Source organism: Coregonus clupeaformis, chromosome 1 (genome assembly GCF_020615455.1).
Source record: "Coregonus clupeaformis isolate EN_2021a chromosome 1, ASM2061545v1, whole genome shotgun sequence".
NCBI lineage: Eukaryota > Metazoa > Chordata > Actinopteri > Salmoniformes > Salmonidae > Coregonus > Coregonus clupeaformis.
The window spans coordinates 55476852-55488898 of record NC_059192.1 but is presented as its reverse complement, the minus strand read 5'-3'; the positions used below and the strand labels follow the sequence as shown (position 1 = coordinate 55488898).

Below are 12047 nucleotides of genomic sequence, written 5' to 3'. Positions count from 1 at the left end.
CACAATCATCTCCGTTGCCTTGATCACGTTGAGGGAGAGGTTGTTGTCCTGGCACCACACGGCCAGGTCTCTGACCTCCTCCCTATAGGTTGTCTCGTCGTTGTCAGTGATCAGGCCTACCACTGTTGTGTCATCGGCAAATTTAATGATGGTGTTGGAGTCGTGCCTGGCCAAGCAGTCATGAGTGAATAGGGAGTACAGGAGGGGACTGAGCACGCACCCCTAAAGGGCGCCCGCATTGAGGATCAGCGTGGCGGATGTGTTGTTACCTACCCTTACCACCTGGGGGCGGCCTGTCAGGAAGTCCAGGATCCAGTTGCAGACGAAGGGGTTTAGTCCCAGGGTCTTTAGCTTAGTGATGAGCTTTGAGGGCAATATGGTGTTGAACGCTGAGCTGTAGTCAATTAATAGCATTCTCACATCAGTGTTCCTTTTGTCCAGGTTTGAAAGGGCAATGTGGAGCGCAATAGAGGTTGCATCATCGGTGGATCTGTTGGGGTGGTATGTAAATTGGAGTGGGTCTAGGGTTTCTGGGATAATGGTGTTGATGTGAGCCATGAAAAGCACTTCATGGCTACAGACGTGAGTGCTACAGGTCGGTAGTCATTTAGGCAGGTTACCTTAGTGTTCTTGGGCACAGGGACTATGGTGTTCTGCTTGAAACATGTTGGTATTATAGACTCAGACAGGTAGAGGTTGAAAATGTCAGTGCAGACACTTGCCAGTTGGTCAGCGCATGCTCAGAGTACACGTCCTGGTAATCCGTCTGGCCCTGCGGCCTTGTGAATGTTGACCTGTGTAAAGGTCTTACTCACATCGGCTATGGAGAGCGTGATCACACAGTCGTCCGGAACAGCTGATGCTCTCATGCATGTTTCAGTGTTACTTGCCTCGATGCGAGCTTAGAAGTAATTTAGCTCGTCTGGTAGGCTCGTGTCACTGGCCAGCTCGCAGCTGTGCTTTCCTTTGTAGTCTGTAATAGTCTGCAAGCCCTGCCACATCCGACAAGTGTCGGAGCCGGTGTAGTATGATTCGATCTTAGTCCTGTATTGACGCTTTGCCTGTTTGATGGTTCGGCAGAAGGCATAGCAGGATTTCTGCTATGCTTCCGGGTTAGAGCCCAGCTCCTTGAAAGTGGCAGCTCTACCCTTTAGCTCAGTGTGGATGTTGCCTGCAATCCATGGCTTCTGGTTGGGGTATGTATGTACATTCACTTTGGGGACAACATCATTGATGCACTTATTGATGAAGCCAGTGACTGATGTAGTTTACTGCTCAATGCCATCGGAAGAATCCCGGAACATATTACAGTCTGTGCTAGCAAAACAGTCCTGTAGCTTAGCATCTGCTTCATCTGACCACTTTTTTATTGACAGAGTCACTGGTTCTTCCTGCTTTAGTTTTTGCTTGTAAGCAGGAATCAGGAGGATAGAATTACGGTCAGATTTGCCAAATGGAGGGCGAGGGAGAGCTTTGTATGCGTGTCTGTGTGTGGAGTAATCTGTAAGGTCTCTCAGTGGAGCAGTGAATTTCAAAAACAGATTCAACCACAAAGACATTGGAGGTTTTCCAATGCCTTGCAAAGAAGGGCACCTTCTTTGGATATAAATACAAAAAACAGACATTGAATATCCCTTTGAGCGTGGGGAAGTTATTAATTACACTTTGGATTGTGTACCAATACACCCAGTCACTACAAAGATACAAGTGTCCTTCCTAACTCCGTTGCCGGAGAGGAACGAAATCGCTGAGGGATTTCACCATGAGGCCAATGGTGACTTTAAAACAGTTAAAGAGTTTAATGGCTGTGATAGGAGAAATCTGAGGATGGATCAACAATATTGTAGTTACAATAATAACCTAATTGACAGAGTGAAAAGAAGGAAGCCCGTACAGATTTCCAAAACATGCATCCTGTTTGCAACAAGGCACTAAAGTAATACTGCAAAACATTTGGCAAAGCAAAACTTTTTGTCCTGAATACGAAGTGTTATGTTAGGGGAAAATCCAATCCAACACATTACTGAATACCACTTTCCATATTTTCAACCATAGTGGTACCTTCATCATTGTCACGCCCTGACTCTGAGGACTTGTATTTGTTGAGTCAGGGTGTGTATTTTCTGGGTTTGTGTTTTCTATGTCGATGTTCTGTGTTTAAGATCTAGAATGGGTAGATCTATGTTGGCCTGTGTGGTTCCCAATCAGAGGCAGCTGTTGCTCGTTGTCTCTGATTGGGGACCATACTTAGGCAGCCTGTTGGCACCAGTTAGTTGTGGGATCTTGTTCCGTGTAAGGTATGTTGTTTGTATGCTACCTTGGACTTCACGTTTCGTTTGTTGTTTTGTCGTGTGTTTAGTCGTTAATAAACATGAATGCATATCACGCTGTGCCTTGATCCTTCTCGTCCGTAAACGATCGTGACAATCATGTTATGGATATACTTGTAATCTGGGGAGTTTGTCAGAATAAAAAAGAAACGGAATGGAGCTAAGTATAGGCAAAACCCTAGAGGAAAACATGGTTCAGTCTGCTTTCCAGCAGACACTGGGAGATTAATTCACCATTCAGCAGGACAATAACCTAAAACACAAGGCCAAATCTACACTGGAGTTGCTTACCAAGAATGTTCCTGAGTGGCCGAGATACAGTTATGACTAAAATCTACTTGAAATCTATACCAAGACCTGAAAAATGGTTGTCTAGCAATGATCAACTATCAATTTGACAGAGAATTTTGACAATGGGCAAATGTTGCACAATCCAGGTGTGGAAAGCTCTCAGAGACTTACCCAGAAAGACTCATAGCTGTAATCACTGCCAAATGTGATTTTACAACGTATTGACTCAGGGGTGTGAATACTTATGTAAATGAGACATTTCTGTATTTAATTGTACATTATTTGGCAAATATTTTCCAAAACATGTTTTCACTTTGTCATTATGAGGTATTGTGTGTGGATTGGTGAGAAAAAATATATTTAATCCATTTTGAATTCAGGCTGTAACACAACAAAATGTGGAATAAGTCGTGGTATAGGTACAGTGAAGGCACTTTACCTCCACTACACTACTTTGATACTCATCTGTAGGGATTAAGAAGTGAGTATACCCAATGCCAGCTGAAAAAAAGGTGGGCATACACCACTCTGTACGTGTGTGCGCTGTGTGTATATGTACTTGTGTGTGAATTCATAGTGTATTTGTAGGATCATAAGCTACATGTTTGTGCTCGTGAGAGTGTGCGTGTGTGTTTTTGTGTGTGTGTGTGTGGACATGTTTAACTATACTTGTGGGGACCAGAAGTCCCCACAACAACAGTAAACAAACAAACATTTGACCACCTAGGGATATTTTGTTAGTCTCAACAAGTTCAAATGCTATTTCTAGCGGGGTTAAGGTTAGAATTAGTGCTAGGGTTAGAATTAGGTTTAGGGTTAGGAGCTAGGGTTCGTTTTAGAGCTAGCAGCTAGGGTTAGTTTTAGGGTTAAGGTTAGGTTTTCAGGTTAAGGTTAGGTTACGGGTTAGGGTTAGGTTTAGGGTTAGGGTTAGGGGTTAGGGAAAATAGGACTTTGAATGGGACTGAATTGTGTGTCCCCACAAGGTTAGTTGTACAAGACTGCATGTATGTGTGTGTGTGTGTGTGTTCACTTCTGTGTCTGTGTGCGTGCAAGCGCACATCCCCATACCTCCTCAATGTCATTGTCCAGGACGATGATGCCCAGGGGGGCAGTGAGGTTGGAGCTGGCAGAGATGGTGGTGCCCACTGGGGAGGACTCGCTGATGTAGCCCTGGTAGGACTGGAACTGGAAGTATGGAGCCTGGTTGTTCTCATCCAGGATATCAATGATCAGCTCAGCGTATGCTGGGAGTGGGTGGCCGTTGTCCTGCTCAGCCTAAAGGTACGAGACAAGTCTATATTTATTATGAACCTCTCTGTAACATGTACTGATATGCAACTTACAACATACAGCGCCTTCAGAAGTATTCATACCCCTTGACTTATTCCACATTTTGTTGTGGTACAGCCTGATATCAAACCTGATTACATGTATTTATTTTTCTCTTTATTTTATTTATTTATTTTTTGGACATGATTTAGAAACAAACAAACCTGTCTATATAAGGTTCCACTGTTGACAGTGCATGTCAAAGCAGACACTATATCATAATGTCCGTAGATCTCCGAGATAGAATTGTGATTAGGCATATATCTGGGGAAGGGTATAAAACAATTTCTAGAGTGTTGAAAAGTTTCCAAGAGCACAGTGGTCTCCATCATTGGGAAATAGAACAAATATGGAACTACCCAGCCTCTGTTTAGAGCTGGCCGTCTGACCAAACTGAGCAACTGGGCAAGAAGGACGTTGGTCAGGGAGGTGACCAAGAACCCATTGACCACTCTGACAGAACTACAGAGTTCCTTGGCTGAGATGGGAGCACCTGCCAGAAGGACAACAGTCGCTACAGCACTTCACCAATTTGGGCTTTATGGGAGAGTGGCCAGACAGAAGGACAGACTTGAATCCCATTGAAAATCTGTGGAAAGACTTTATATTTGCTGTTCACTGCCGCTCCCCATCTAACTTAACAGAGCTTGTGAAAATATGCAAGGACAAATGGGAGAAAATCCCCAAATCCAGTTGTACAAAGCTCTTACAGTCATACCCAAGACGACTCAAAGCTGTAATCACCTCCAAAGGTGCTCGTACCAAGTATTGACTCAAGGGTGTGAATAATTACGTACAATAAGTGAGATATTTCAGTTTTTTATGTTTAATAAATTGAATACTTTCTGAAGGCACTGTAAATGGCACATACAATCATAAGGGATCATAGCTCATTGGCAACACACTACTCTTATATGACAGACTGACTATTTTCTGTAACACCTGCTGCAGATCAGTAAACAAAGAGAAACATGATTGCCACTGTTGGATTTTAACTTGAAATATACTTACTGTATTACTGACACTATATAAGAACATATTTATTAAGGGGAACACAAAATATGTGTGTGGAAAGTCACAGAGAGACGAGGGTTAGAGAGTTTCTGTCTGTTCAAACATGTTTTTTAAATGATGTGCAGCTTATAAAGGCTTCATAAAGCCTTCATAAACACTACATACATGTGTTACAAATCATCTATAACCATATGTCATGCTTTACAAACGGTTCATAAATGTGGCATAACTGCGTGACATAACCACCAATTTCAAATATGACATGACCCACTATGTCAAATATGACATAAACCTGTGCTTTAAAAAAGGGTGGGATAAGCACTGCTTATGAATCATATTAAATTGAGGCTTCACAAAGCATTTATAACCCTGTCATGCATCTTGGTAGAGCATTGCAAAGCCAGGATATTGGGTTCGATTCCCAGGACTACCCATACGTAAAAATTTATTCACGCATGATGTAAATCACTTTGAATAAAAGCCCTATTTGGTAAAAGACCACGTCCATATTATGGCAAAAACAGCTCAAATAAGCAAAGAGAAATGACAGTCCATAATTACTTTAAGACATGAAGGTCAGTCAATACAGAACATTTCAACAACTTTGAAAGTTTCTTCAAATGCAGCCGCAAAAACCATCAAGCGCTATGATGAAACTGGCTCTCATGAGGATCGCCAGAGGAATGGAAGACCCAGAATTACCTCTGCTGCACAAGATAAGTTAATTTGAGTTGCCCGCCTCAGAAATTGCAGCCCAAATAAATGCTTCACAGAGTTCAAGTAACAGACACATCTCAACATCAACTGTTCAGAGGAGACTGTGTGAATCAGGCCTTCAACGGTCGAATTGCTGAAAATAAACCACTACTAAAGGACACCAATTAGAAGAAGAGACTTGCTTGGGCCAAGAAACACGAGCAATGGACATTAGACCGGTGGAAATGTGTCCTTTGGTCTGGAGTCAAAATTTGAGATTTTTGTATCCAACCGCCGAGTCTTTGTGAATCGCGGTGTTGGTGAACGGATGATCTCCTCATGTGTATTTCCCACCGTAAAGCATGGAGGAGGAGGTGTTATGGTGTGAGGGTGCTTTGCTGGTGACACTGTCTGTGAATTATTTAGAATTCAAGGTACACTTAACCAGCATGGCTACCACAGCATTCTGCAGCGATACTCCATCCCATCTGGTTTGGGCTTAGTGGGACTATCATTTGTTTTTCAACAGGACAATGACCCAACACACCTCCAGGCTGTGTAAGGGCTATTTTACCAAGAAGGAGAGTGATGGAGTGCTGCATCAGATTACCTGGCCTCCACAATCCCCCGACCTCAACCAAATTGAGATGGCTTGGGATGAGTCGGACTGCAGAGTGAAGGAAAAGCAGCCAACAAGTGCTCAGCATATGTGGGAACTCCTTCAAGACTGTTGGAAAAGCATTCCAGGTGAAGCTCATGATCCACAGGTTACTGTAGGGTGTAAGATATATTTAAAAGGTTAATGGGACCTGCAAAGCATTTGTGTGTGTGTGTGTCAGAACCAAGATGATTTGGAGTAGTCCAACCTGAGACTACCGCACCAGGTATTCTTCTTATTTTCCCATACTGGAGACCAAGGCTTGATTACAACCTGTTACAATGGTGCCAACACTTTGTGGCTGATCTTTCAGCGGGGGAGTGGGTGAATGTTTCAAAGACCTGACTGGGCCCAGCACTGCATGGTATGTCTTGTTTATGTTGCATGCAATTTTGTGTATTGAAGAACATGTAACTTGGTTCCAGAAGAAAGACACTTTCAATTTCTTTACGTTGAGGGCTTTCATCAAGGTAAGTGTTTCTTGGTGTAATGTCGTCCCCAGGATACTTAACACATAACAGATATAAGCCTGGGATATCAACCATTAAAAGTTGGCCTTAGTGGGAGTGACCATACAATTCTATAGGAGTGACCTTTCTGAGTAAAGTATTTGTCATCGTCACTACTTAACACAGTCAAAAATTCATAATTATGGCTAAACCCTGCCCATTTCCACAATTTATCTTCTTAAAATTAAATTTTAAACCTAACCCTAGCTAATGAAGGCCAAGTTTTATGCGTTGGTCAACCAGACCTTCCGTGCATTTGGGCGGAAGTGTCTGGGAACGAGATTAGGTGTAATGTGACATCACTTTAGAGCGTATGCCATCCTTCATAAAGCATATGTTTATATCATATTCGACATAGTGTGTAATGTCACATTTGACATTGGTGATTATGTCACACAGTTATACCACAATTATGAACCCTTTATGAAGAAATGTAATGAGTTGACTCCGCCTAGTAGGAGGTCATAAATATATGTGCTTGTATAATCATACCTTGTCTTTGCAGCTGTATGACCCAATGGGATGAATAAACTTGGCCTGCGTTATTACTCTTTGTTCAGAACCTAACACCATATACTAAACCATTTAAAATAACTCAATGTCATAATTGTAATAACAGGGGCATCGTCTCCAAGAGACTCATTACAATTACATAAAGGCAGCATTGGAAATGTAATCATGCGTGCACTTTGGATTGGAGTCCAGTAATTGGTGAGACACAACACAAATGCTTGAATCTGGGACGGATGGACACTAATTAAAATGGCTAGCTACCAGTTCAGTTTCTGTTTTGAATGATACTGCAGACAAAAACATTTCTTTATTGTTTACACCAAGGGTGGTCGACCCTCTTCCTGTGTGTGCATTTGTTTGCTCCAGCCCTACTCTATCACACCTGATTAAAGCTAATCAAGGTCCCAATGAAAAGCTGATTGGTAGAATCAGGTGTGTTTGAGCTGGGCTGAAGCAGAGGCCTTCAACCCTAGTAGTTCTCTCAAATTAGCCTTCTCATGCTGCTCATCATGGAAACCAGTGCAACGAATAAGTGCATTCAAATCATGTTATTTTGTCATGTGGATCCTTGCTGTTAAACTTACAGTAGCTATTAAGCAGGCTAATTTGACAAGCATTCGCAGCAATCAGACAATGTTTTAAAATGTCAGCATTCGTGTTTGCTTGAGGCAATCATCAGACTGTGTGCACTGAGTAGTTAGGGGGGAACCAATGCCCCAGAGGCACTTCAACACTCTATAGACATTTCTGACAAAGACCAGGGTGAGTATTTTTGGGGGGACATAAATAACCTTCTGCATTTAACGCAGCAGATAAGAGATCATCACTGTACTGTGTACACACATTTTGACTCAACCTTTTCCAAACCATGTTGGTGTCTTGTGTAATGGACATTGTATAATATGATACTGTAAGCAATCTGCGTGACACAAACACATGGGCATACATGTTACGTCCATTGTTTTAGCATTTATTACAACACAGTTGGTGGGAGACATGACTACAGCAACAGGCCACATTTGCACACATCAATGTGCATGTCCCCTCAGCCAGTTAACCATTCAACCTCTCACAGCAACGCACCATGTGTTTCACTGACAGTTACACTGTAACCTAACACACATGTAATAATAATAATAATAATAATAATATGCCATTTAGCAGACACTTTTATCCAAAGCGACTTACAGTCATGCGTGCATACATTTTTGTGTATGGGTGGTCCTGGGGATCGAACCCACTACATTGGCGTTACAAGCACCGTGCTCTACCAGCTGAGCTACAGAGGACCACATGTGAAACTATATCCTAGCATGGATGAGGAGCCACCAATTGAGTGCAGTCAGACCACCATAATTTCTCATAAACATATAGTTCCCACACTAATATATTGGGTGTTTCTCAAAATCATACTGCTGTGCTCCGAGCACCCAAATTGGAACACGGGAGAGTCAGAGTATGCGTCCATATAATTATTTTTACATTTTAATCATTTAGCAGACGCTCTTATCCAGAGCAATTAGGGTTAAGTGCCTTGCTCAAGGGCACATCGACAGATTTTTCAACTAGTCGGCTCAGGGATTAGAACCAGCGACCTTTCGGTTACTGGCACAATGCTCTTAACCACTAAGGTACCTGCCTCCCCAGGTAACATAACAGTATGAGAAACTGAGTACATATTTTGAAGCATGCAAGCTTCAACGGAAAGTATACACAGAAATATGACACAACTACTTAAAATATTATGCAAAATGTATTGAAATCAATAGGGGACATTATTTGAGCTGAAGCGAGAGAAAATAAATTGTGACTTTGGAGTGAAATGTTGCCCATTCACATATCAATGTTGCCTGACTACAATATTTTATCTTGATACATTAATAAATACATGCTGTGTTAATCTTGGCATATTTACCTGTCTATAATACCCACTGTAGTGTGTGTAGATTGCAAGCCCATAGTAAGTCAATAGGGCTAACTGGCTAGCTACTACTGTTAGCTAGCCAGATACAGTAGCCACGGAAAATTATTAGATAGCTACCCACAATGAATTGATATCTACCATGCATGACATTAGCTTTAGTCTGTTAAACTATCTGGTTAGCTAGATTATTACGATTCACATATAGCTCGCTGATAGTTATGAAGTAAAATGATTCCTTTGTGTATATCTTGTTTCGTCTCTATCCATTGTCCTGGTTGGAAGAAGGTTCAGTGAATGTGGAGGTGCAGCGTGAGGTAATACAGTAGGGGGATTGCAAGTGCTTCTTAGATGTAATGTTTTATGCGTTCTCCACACTCTCGTCCTCACAAGAACGTACTCAAGAGAACATCCACAAAGAATCCCCTCGGAGCACGAGAGTGTGGAGCACGGTAGAATGCATATTGGGAAATAGCCATTCTCTCAATTCTTGAAAGTTAACCTGATGAGGAGGAAAGGATGAGAGGAAAGGAAAGGAGAAGGAGAAAGGGGGAGGGAGGAGTGGAGGGCGGAGAGGAGCAACATAATTTAACGCTTTGACCTGAAACTAATTGGGCACATTAACTTATTTTCACTGGGTTTATTTTGTTGAAGCTTCCCTTAGAGGAATAATATGATGCCCTCGTGCTGGCAGAGAAAGGGAGAGGTGGTATATCACTGAAAGGTACTGAATCCAAATCCTTAAGTAATGTTACTATCCTTGAATAATGTTACTACACAGATCATACACGTAACGTTAGCTAGCTAGCCAGCCAGATAATGTTAGCAAGCAGCTAACAGTACACTTTAACATTAAATGAAAACGACATTCTGACAAAATTAGAAACGTAATATCTGAAAATGTAGCTAGCTAGACTCTCTTACCCGTATACATGGATGGACACTTCTACCTCTCTGTCACGGATGCCATGTTTGCCCTTAGTTTGAAGAGACAGGTGTTTTATACAAGAGACAGGTGTTTTATACAACAGCCTTCTGTGTGTTCTCTTTTTGACTCTGTCTGCATATTTGCAATCAAATGCCAGAATACTCTCCATCACCTTAGCTATCATACTCTTTCTTCCACTAATTTCAAAACTCGGTCCTCCAGAAAGTGGAGAGCAACACTTATGCAGTTCTACTACGGGATATATTTTTAAAAAGATGCGTTAGAAAGGATTACCTACACATACTGACCAGCTCATATTATAGACAGAAGCGTGCTACATGACAGACCAATCCGAACTCATCTCTCGGCATGTCCAGCCCACTCATTATCTCAGCCAATCATGGCTAGCAGGAAGGTTGCTGTCTTTTTTCACGGCTAAACCAACTAGGCTCCTAATTGTATTCATATTTACAGATGGCATATAAGTTTGTTATTAAGGCACATGAATGTTCACATGTTCAAGAAGCCATTTCTGCCAAAAAACACATTTTGATTTAAAAAAGTTTACGTTCAAATGGCGCTCCTGTGAAGTAGTGACACATGACATTCGCCTAGTTTCCTGAAACGAGTCAGATTTATAAGCGGTATCTGATAGCTAACCCAAAGCAGTCTACTCCAGATATCAACCTCTAACTCTCTCTCTCCTTCCCTGCTGATACCGCCAGCACCAGTTCACTCTCCCTGTGAAGGCTGCTATCTCCCTCCATCCACCTCCTCCTCCACCTCTCCTTCTCCTCCTCCCTCGCCTGCTCCATATACACACAAAGCGCTCTTCAAACATCATAACTCTCTCCTCTCCTCCATGTGGAGATCACTCCTTCCTCTCCTCTGTGTACGTGGCAGCCTGCTCAGTGCTCAGGGACTACCGTTTTAAATGGAGAGAGGTTCTGGTGGGTGGGTGTATGGTAATATGCTCTGTGCATCATAACAGGTATTCCCTGGTTCTAATTAGAATTGCCTCCAGGGGTGGTAAATGGTGGTTTGGGGGGTGGCAGCACTACTACTAGACCAGCCCTCAACACAAAACCAAATTCTCTGGTTGATAGTTTGGTCCATGATGCACCTTGATTTCAGGTTGAAGGTGGGTTTGCTTACCTTGATGATGATGGTAAATTTGGTGTACAGGTCTCTGCTGACTGGTTTCAGGAGGAGGAGCACTGCGGTCGTCCTGTTTAGGGAGAAGTACTCCGGGTACGTTGAGGGCTGACCTGAAGTAAAACAACACCCACAAAGAATGAACATTGCTGAATGAATGTTGACCAGTGATAATACATTAGTAAATGGACAATAAAGGATCAAAGTGGGATAGTGGGACTGATCATGTGAACATGCATGTGTGGAAGCTCAGTGAGGAACCTACCAACCAGTATGTAGTAATGGATCCCTGGCCTTTTAGAGGGGGGTTGGATGTTCCTGTCCATGTCCACAGCTCGGATAGGTGGGGTCACCTCCAGCGGGTTCAGTTCACTCTGAAAAGGAGGTAGGGAGGAAGGAGGGGGGAGTCAGAAACCAATTAACTGTGTTAGTTGTTTGTATCCCCCATTACAATGTTAAGCCTTTTGCGACCAAGGGAACATTTATTAAATGTTCAATATTAAATGTAGAGTGCCTTCAGAAAGTATTCACACCCCGGGACTTTTTCCACATTTGTTGTGTTATAGCCTGAATTTAAAATGAATTACATTTATATTTTGTGACACTGGCCTACACACAAAACCTCATAATGTAAAATTGGAATTATATTTTTAGAAATGAAAACAAAATGAAAAGCTGAAATGTCTGGAGTCAATAAGTATTC

The 12047-nt window shown here is 42.3% G+C and overlaps 1 protein-coding gene across 1 annotated transcript in view; it reads right to left on the bottom strand.

Annotated features, from left to right (window-relative positions):
- LOC121570887 (protocadherin-15-like) overlaps positions 1-12047 on the bottom strand; it is a 481652-nt gene that overhangs the window by 228752 nt on the left and 240853 nt on the right. The window contains exons 10-12 of the mRNA XM_041882214.2: positions 11610-11718; positions 11345-11457; positions 3690-3896 (exon numbers count right to left, since the gene is read on the bottom strand). Of these exons, the coding sequence (XP_041738148.1) occupies positions 3690-3896; positions 11345-11457; positions 11610-11718 (429 nt within the window). The remainder of the gene's footprint in view (positions 1-3689; positions 3897-11344; positions 11458-11609; positions 11719-12047) is intronic.